Source organism: Rutidosis leptorrhynchoides, chromosome 3 (assembly GCF_046630445.1).
Source record: "Rutidosis leptorrhynchoides isolate AG116_Rl617_1_P2 chromosome 3, CSIRO_AGI_Rlap_v1, whole genome shotgun sequence".
Taxonomy (NCBI): domain Eukaryota; kingdom Viridiplantae; phylum Streptophyta; class Magnoliopsida; order Asterales; family Asteraceae; genus Rutidosis; species Rutidosis leptorrhynchoides.
In genome coordinates, this window is record NC_092335.1 from 567,084,473 (window position 1) to 567,094,431 (window position 9,959).

Here is a 9,959-nt window from a genome sequence, read left to right on the forward strand (position 1 = left end):
TATTAAAAAATAAGCTCCAGCTTCCGGCTTAAAAAATAAGCTTCAGCTACCGGCTCCGTCCACCTCCAGCTAGTAACACCAAACACACCCTTAAGCGCCTCTTTTTAGGAACACCAAAATCAAGAACACCGACTACATTTTGTCTTCCGTTCAAACTGGCTTGGTAAGAATTTGTCGTTTTGATTGTTAACTTATTGAACTTACTTATAGTGAATATAGTTTATACTCAAAGAAATCATCATGCTTTAATACAGTACCACTTTAGTTCATATGCGTTATTCCTCTATTTACTCCACAATGTTAATGTTAATGTTATGTTTATATGCATATGACCTGTTCGATGAAATGCCTGAATCATATATTTTCGCCTATGTTGTCGCTCATTCTTGCTAGTAATGTATCCGGTTAAACATATGTGCTATGCCTATAATTTTAGATCATAATTAGCTGATTGTCTACGTGGCAGGTGGTGATGAACATGTATCTGCAAGTCAGCCCTCAAATTGTCTCAAAAACCCTTGAGAAAATGTATTATGGAAGCCAACAATTATCAATCACGCCTTCGATTCTTCTAGTGTAATTAATATGAGATTAAATATGTTAATAGAAATTAAAGCTTATGCCAAGCATGTTGAAGTCTGTTTGCATCCTTCCTCAAAATGGCATGATGCTTTTTAGTACTTGTTTTCGTATTATGGTTACGGCTACTTTTCATTCTAAAGTTCGTTTACCCTCCTCAATTGCATATTTTCAACCTAACTATGAGTTAACAAATTTGGTGCGTTGTTTTGATAAGAAAGTTAAGAAGAGGTATGTTCTCCCTATTCGTGATTTTAATCATATATTGATTAGAATTGCTAAAATGAAGGAATACTCTGTTGCGATCTCTTTGATTTTAGGCTATAACTTGTTAGGCTTCAAATCTTTTGTGGATCCTAATGTATATACATTTGGTATTGCCATAAACTGCTTATGTCATATGGGTAGTATCGATTCAGGTTTTTCATTGTATGGGAAAATGATTAAGCTTGGTTATAAGCCTGATTGTGTGTTAATTAATACGCTGATACGGGGGTGTTATGCTAATGGAAACATTTCTCATGCAAATATGTTTTGTAAAGAAATTGAGAACTACGGGTTGCAACCAAGTATAGTAACGTATCGTACGATATTAAACGGGATTTGCAAAGGAGGCAACTCACAACGCGCTCTTCGTTTGCTTAGAGGTTTGAAGGAAAATAAAAGGTGTGAAGTAGGAACAATCGAGTATAATATCATTATTGATGGCTTTTGCAAAGAAGGAAATGGTCCCCACGCTCGGGAACTTTTTGATGAAATGATTACCGAAGGTATATTGCCGGATGTTGTAACGTTTAATACGTTGATCCGAGGGTTGTCCCGTTCAGGTCAACGGAATGAAGTGGAGAGATTGTTAAGTGACATGTTAGCTCGAGGCATCTCATTTGATGTAGTTACAAGTAGCATTGTAGTTCATTTTTTTAGTAAACACGGTGATGTTGGAGAAGCACTTGATGTTATTGATTGGATGTTGGAACAAGGTGAGAAACCCGATACTTATACGTATACCGCACTAATACGTGGATATTGTTTGCTTGGGAAAATGGACGATGCTAGAAAAATATTTGACGTGATGCTTGCGCAAGGGTGTGTGCCTAGTGATATTAGTTACACTACACTAATGCAGGGTTATTGTTTGATTGGGAAAATGGATCATGCGAGAAAGACTTTTGAGGATATGATTAGACAAGGTTATCCACCTTGTGTTGTTAGTTATAGTATCTTAATTAAAGGGTATTGCAAGATCAAAAGGATAGATAAAGCCCGAGATGTCCTTATGGAAATGTATGAAAAGAGAATTGTTCCTAGTATCATGACGCACACGAGTTATATCAATGGTTTATGTCACGTTGGAAGATATGAAGAGGTGTATTGGCACATTGATAAAATGAAGCATGAAGGTATAGATCCAAATATTCACACTTACTCCGTTTTGATAGATTCGTTGTTCAAAAAGGGAAAAGTGGATGATGCCCGAAAATGGTGGGGAAACGTGAAAGGGAATGGTATGGATCTTGATATTGTTCTTTACACTAGTGTTATTGATGGTTTGTGCAAAGCTGGGAAAGTCAATGAAGGTCAACAAATTTTTTGTGAACTTCGTGATAAAGGCTTAAAACCTAATGTTCATACTTATAATGTCATGATAACTGGATTTTTTACAAATGGTAAACTTGAACTTGCTAAGCTTTTGCTTCAGGACATGAAGGTTGAAGGTTGCACAATGGATGGTGTCTTTTATAATTTAGTCATTCGAGAATTTGTTCGATATAATGAGATAAACGCGGCAATGATTTATCTTGAACAAATGACTGACGAAGGTTTCTCAATAACCGCGAGCACATCAAACATCATAGCGCGCTTGTTAGAGTCTAAGGAACTAGACAATGAACACAAGGTTGTTCTTAAGAAGCACTTTCGGCATACGTCAAAGAAACGGGATAGATTATGATCAGCACGACACAAATGACCTTTATATTTAGAGATATGTTGCAGAACAGTTATCGTTGTCTTTATGCGTTCCCACTACATCCAACAGGTATCAAATGTAGCTCCTTCGCTTGTAATATATTTTGCCTAATTTTATTAAGTTTCATATAGCTTCTATTGGCCGCATAGTTAATATCTAACACTTAGGTGCTGAATATACCAATGACGCTATCTGCATCTAAAATTATTACTTATCTATCTGTGGAGAACCTTTTTTTTTTTTTTTACTTATGTAAGAACACATTTAATGAACAGAGCGTTCACACGCATCTGGGATATCATGTTCGTGTTATTTGATATTTATTCAGTGCTGTATGTTAGAATTGCTTTGCGTAATTGGGTGAATATTTATTTTTGGTAGTTTTAATAAGAATATTATCTAAAAGAAAAACAAGTTAAATGGTTCAAGAATTAAGTTATAATCTTTTACATTATTATATGTACTTCTGTTTATGTGTGGATGTGTACGTCCCTTTGTTTGTGACTATTGATAGCATAATTTTGTTATTCCAGTTTCTGGCTTGCTTTAGCTTTGATTTCTTTGACAAAGGACAAGCTTATGAGTTCCTTAAAAATAAGGTATGATGGTTCCTTAAAAATAAGGGCTAGAGGTCTCGGGTTCGAGCCTCGTCACCCGCTCTAGGAATTGAAATATATTCCTTGAAGGTGGCCCAAAGGGAAGGTTTTACCGACCCGCTCCGGGACTAAGATCCGGCCCGCCTGCCCCTCGGGATGGTTAAAGGGTCGGATCCTCAGAGTGTGGTTCGGGTTTCCTGCCCGAAAGCGCGCGTGTGTGTGCAAATGATGACTAGGCTTCGGTCCGGACTGATGCAAGCTTGCCTTTCAAAAAAAAAAAAAAAAAAAACATCATCATGTTCATAAAATTACATGATATTGGGCATTTCTATAAATTCTCAAAAACACTGAATAACTTGTAGTTGTTATATACTTATTAAACACTGAATAACTTGAAAATGTAAGCTACACTTTGGAGTTGAGTTCTTACATTGATCTGTTTTCTTTTAGGAAACGTTCGTTAATGACCTTCAGCAACCGTTCTTGAACACGCAAGCTACACTTTGGTAGCCAACTTCAATTTATAATGCTTTTATGGGGTAAGTTTGAATTGGTTGTTTCATTGTAGCATAATTCAATTTATAAGGTACATTTTAAACCATAGTCCATAGTTGTAGTTTTGCAATTGGTTGCATTACTTCAAAAAAATATCCATAACAGCTGTAGTTAATTAGTTATAGAAAGTTTTTTTACAAATTACAATAAACTAGAAAGTTTTTCACTTTGATAGATTAATTACACATTTGATGCTAGTAACTGCCTTTTCATGTAATGTTTTGTTTAATATATCTGTTTCCTTCTATATCGTATATTCATATACTACATTTTTTCATCCTTAAATGATTCGAATTTTCCTTGATCTTTTAGTTAACAAAATGCGAAAGAAGACGGCTCACTCGAACAGCTGATGTTACTTTACCATTTTTGGGTTCATTTGTTCAGTGGGTAGTTGGCATACTTGGCGTTGAGGGATTTTGTGGACAACAACGAAAGATTGATTAAGCATTATCAAATTTTTTGGAGGCCGATCAGACCTTGTCCGATATTGCAAGTCTAGATAACATGAGACGAGCTTTTATGTATTAGTGACATATGTTTAGGCTCGTAAAGTCGTAAGCAGGCCCAGTTTTAAGCGTGTGTGTGAGGCCCCCAAAATTTGTTGGGAATGCTGAAGATGGAAGAAAATACGGAATCGCGGGAACAAAAGGTATCTCCTGGCCGGGAGAATGAGCATTCTCCCGGGTAGGACATGCTAAAGGTGTTTGAAAGAGATCCGGTTTTTGTGGTATTTTATTTTGGTGGATTGTGTTTTTAGTTGCTATTTTCACTATAAACATTAGTCCTGCTATGAAAATCTCTGATTTTGTGATCGTGACTTAAACCATTTTTTTCATGTGACTAATTATCAATAATGACGAATTATTGGGCTGGCAACGTAAGGTGCTTGTCCCCCAAAAGTTTGGATGTGCGTTGTATAGAAGTGTTTAATTTAGTTTTACGAAAACACAGTATCGAAGGGAAATACAGATATTGGAAAAATATATAATACATATCCAATGTGGATAATTGTGATGCGTCTGTCACGAATCATTAGTATACTTCAAACATGTTGCACTTTTTAAAAATAAAAAAATGATAAAATTATTTAGTTATATAAATAATACATGTCGTGAAAAGTCATTGTTTTTGACCACCAAAATTTTTTGTATATACTCTCATCGTATTTTATTCTTTGATTGTGCATTTATAAAAAAATCTCTTGCAAATCCTCAAGTCTCATTACCTATCAGCCGATTTAAAAATAATCACAACTGGAAAGTTAGATAGAAGCATACTTTCAAGATTGGCAGTTCGAAACAATGTGAAACACGACGAAGAAACATTATTGCACCTCCATGATTTCTAACCAAATGATTTGAGCATGATCTAACGTCTTCATAAACGAACATAATAAATGTGGTAGTGCCAAGCCTCATTCTTTACTCCTATCATAATCATATAACTTATATCCAACTGTATCTATAACAGAAGAGAAGCCAACAATGAACGTATGATATAAAAAATCTGCCAGGTTATGTAGATGCATTTATAATGGTTTAGTATGATGGGATATTAACTATTGTAGGTAAAGTAGGTTTATTATATGAGCTATTAAGTTGTTGTTTTAAGCAAAACTGTTGTTTCAGTTTTTCTACAAAATTTGTTGTTTTAAGCTTTTCTAATTGTTTTTTTAGATATATCATACGACCGTCAATTAAACTATCGATAAACGTCGCTAGTATTGTCGACGTCATAAACATTCAGTAAATGTCGCCGGACAGTGACGTACCCAGATTTCGGCGAAGATGTAAAATCCAAATTCCGTCAATTTGTGGGTTGTTGAATAGATTGTGCAAGATTAGGAGAATGTGATCAATGATTTTGAAAGTGAAAGTGTGTCCGTGTGTGTGATTATGATAAAAGAGGTGATAGGCTAAAAGTGATGCATGTTAAGGAAGAATCAAGGGATAAGGTATGTTGAGGTGTAAGAATAAAAAAAAGAAATAACGAAATAACTTTTAGCAGTTAGGGACTACCGGCATAATGTAACTAAAATCACATGGACCATTCGTATAATTTACTCAAAAGAAATGAAGAAGGTTTATTGTGACTGATTGGTGATATCGTTAAGAACGAAGGAAATTGAGGACGTATATGATTAAGGTTTAGGAATCGTCTAGATAGAGCGTGACATTTAGGGTTTTATTTTGTCGACTAGAGAAACAGATAACATGAACGCTTTTATTAATAGATTACTTGTAAAAGTACATATAAGCCCATCATGTGATGGGCACATGCCTTCACTTAACGGGATTACTAACCTGAGGTCTATAATTGGACTACCTCTGAACACTTATAAAATCACAGGGACTAACGAAATAACTTTTAGGACTTAGGGACTACCGGCATAATCTAACTAAAACCACAAACCATTCGTATAATTTACTCAAAAAGAAATGAAGGAGGTTTATTGTGAGCATAGACTCTAACAAAATAACTAAAGTGTTGGATTTATTTTGGTTTTGAGTTTGATTTTAGTTTTAGTTATTTTTTTGGTATAAATTAATTAAAACATGTTGCTGCTCATTTGGAGACGATGAACACTTGAATAAGAGTGGTGTTGAAGATGAAGAATGGTTGGGTAAGATAAAATTACGAAATTGCCCTCACAAACATGACACATGACTGAGCTTAATGGATTTTTTTAACGATCGTTAGACCAAAGGACAAACCGAGTAACTAGTACAAATGTAGGTGACCAACCACGAGAAAAAAACATACATGACTATTATGCAATATTTTACAAACAGATCAACCACATAATTTGGCCAATTTTATATGCTAAGTTGATGAAACTAATCCTTGATAGAAGTTAGAAAGAAGTACTTGAGCTAAAAGGACCGACTATGTAAGAAAAAGGGTTAAAGTCAAAAATAGGCTACAAATTTACACAAATGTACCGATGTCGCCCACAAACTCATTTCCGTCCTACTGTCTGTGACGACCCGAAAATTTTTGACCAAATTTAAACTTAATCTTTATATAGTTTCGACACGATAAGCAAAGTCTATTAAACCGAGTCTCGAAATTTTTGAACTATTTCATAAAACATTTGACCTTCGACCAGTTCCGACGATTTCCGAACAATTAATTGTAACTTGATATGTGTGTGTGTGTGTGTGTATATATATATATATATATATATATATATATATATATATATATAATAATTTGAAACATAATTTTAAATATTGTATGTTATTGTTACTAAAATTTATTTATGTAAAGTAAAATAAAAATAGGATATTATAATGATTATTATTTAAAAAGTATATATATATATATATATATATATATATATATATATATATATATATATATATATATATATATATAATTTCGAATTTATTGGAAAATGATAGTAACACTCAATTATCATTCGATTGATAATAAACAAGTTATAAACGAACTTATGTGATTTTAAAATAAACGGTGATCCTAAAATGAGCTATATAAATTTTAGGCTTATTAAGAATATATTTAGAAGCTAATTAATAAATTTCAACACTTTTCATATTTTACCCAGAATCGAGAGGGACAGTTGATGTAATTTTTATTTAATAAATTAATGATCGAATTTTATACCATAATGGCCAAAATAAATAAATTTATTTAAACTAAAAATTTAGGATTTTTAGGAACACTTTTATATGTTAACTGTTTAGCAACGGACCACGATATATTATTCCTAATAAACTATCGGTAGAAATTATAGAGGCTGCTTATTTCATCTGCACGTTTCAATTGATTAATTAATATTATATTATACATTCTGTTGAGCATCTGCGAACTTGAATTCAATAATAACTTACTGTTTCTTAAATGATTGGCAATTAATTTCAAAATGTACTGTGCTTGATTAGTACCTATTGTCTTTCCATTTTACTAACATAATAATTATATCTACATTTATATACACAACACCAATCAGTTACAGCTGTGTAGGATCTTTCTGTTTCATGATTATGTATTAACCTATCGCCACCATCCACCCACTGCAGCTCGTATGTGTTTATGTTGCAGCCAACAAACACGATTCAACCATCACCTTTTGTTAATATGCTACTGCTATCGTTATCTTTCTATTTCTATATTTTGATCTCAATCGCCACCTTCATCTTCCTGTTTATTCTTTTCTATTTAAACGAGTTAACCCACACCATCACCATCTTTATTCGAACCACCATCTTCATCTTCTCCAGTCATCACTTCACACCAAGAATCACCATGACTTAAGGCTGTGTTTGTTCCTGTTTCCTATTTCATTCGAATACAACCACATGAACAATCACCCACATCCACCACCATTATATGTAGACTACCGTCACCTTCTTGTTCACCATGATCATCATCGATCATCATCATTCTAGCCTTCCACAAGCTATCTGTTCTTGTTTCTTCTACCCGAACAACCCACAACCTTAAACCATCACCATATATAATATGTTACTCGACTTATTTATAGTATTACTCAATCGATTGTGTTGTTGTTGTTGCAAAAACTGGAAATTGACGTGCCTTTTATAAGTGCTATTACCTTTTTCTTTTAGCCGAAAGCACCAAAGTAAACTCCCACTTGTTAAGATAAAGGTATAATCAATATTATAGTTATTATTATTAATTATTATTATTATTATTATTATTATTATTATAAACTGATTATAATTACGATTTAGACGTGATGGATATGATGATGGTGACGAACATAGATGATGAAGATGATGATAATTTATGATTGACGATTAATGATGAAGAAAAACCATCGGTTGTTCTATTCGCGTTTTACCCTAACAATAATCTGTATTGGACATTAAAAAGGGTTTTGGGCTTGAGTAAAATTGTTCATGGACTTAATCAATGGTGGGTATTTGGGCCTGTTACAATAAGAATTGGATTACGAGTTAAATAAATTTGTGGGGAAGTTTAATCAGAAATACGAAACTGGAAGAACGGTTTGAAAGGGTTGTGTGTTATCGAGAGGTCGTGGGTTCGAGCTCGGTCAAGGGCATTTATTTTTAGAAAAAGCTTTTAAAAGGGTATACATTTTTATTTCTATTACTATTATCACTAGTTATTATTATGATTATAATTGTTATTATTATGATTATTATTGTTATTGTTATTATTAGTATTATAATCATTATTATTAATAATATTATAAATTTTATCATTTTAGTATTATTATTATTATAATTACTAGTATTATAATAATTATTAGTATTATAATTATAAGTATCATAATTGTTATTATTATTATTATTATCATAATTATAATTATTATATCTATTATTATTATTATTATTATTATTATTATTATTATTATTATTATTATTATTATTATTATTATTATTATTATTATGAGTATTACTTATGATATTATTATTAATTTTAAAACTTTAATACTATTATCATTATGATGAAAAGGTTTATTATTATTATCATTAATCATTATGAAAGTAATACAAATTATTATTATTTTCGTAGATATTAGTATTAGTATCTTTTTATAAATAATAGATTTTTTTTATATTAACATAAGTATTATTATTTGTATTATCATGAGTACTATTATTATGTAATTATTAAAATCAGTATCATAACTATCATTAACAGTAAAATTAATATTATTTTTACAATTATTATCATTAATAATATTATTATTATCATTAATAGAATCATTTAACATTATTATCTTATTAATAATATTAAGTATTATAATCATTTTTACCACTATTAATATAATTTTGGTATTATTATAACTTCTATTATTAATATACAAATGATATATTTAATACATATAACATAACAAAAACTAACATTTTTATATACAAAATGAATATATGAAGCATATATATACTATTAAGATAAAAAGGATATAACTAATAAATTTATATATATATTTGTTCGATTAAAGTTATGTATATTAATAGATATACAAATGATATATGTGATGCCCCGTACAAAACCATCGTGTACGAATCATCAACAACAGGATCATTACAAGGTTAAGTACTATATGCTGTAATTAAAGAAGTTGCATTCACGATAAAAAGGTGATGTCATAACCGACATCAAATGTTTTACATTTCAAAAGCATGCTTCACTAAGTAGAAGCAAATAATAAGTGTACGTGACCCCAAAGGTCGTTACATAACATAGTTTCAAAAGTAAATAAGTTTGAATGCAAGATAAGTAGTCATGCGATAACAACTCTA

General features: G+C 31.6%; 1 protein-coding gene across 1 annotated transcript; it reads left to right on the top strand.

Annotated features, from left to right (window-relative positions):
- Positions 1-527: 527 nt before the first annotated feature.
- On the top strand, positions 528-2,611 carry LOC139898613 (uncharacterized). The gene has a single exon (XM_071881368.1). It carries the CDS (start codon positions 620-622, stop codon positions 2,528-2,530), a length of 1,911 nt encoding a protein of 636 aa, XP_071737469.1. The 5' UTR covers positions 528-619; the 3' UTR covers positions 2,531-2,611.
- Positions 2,612-9,959: the final 7,348 nt, after the last annotated feature.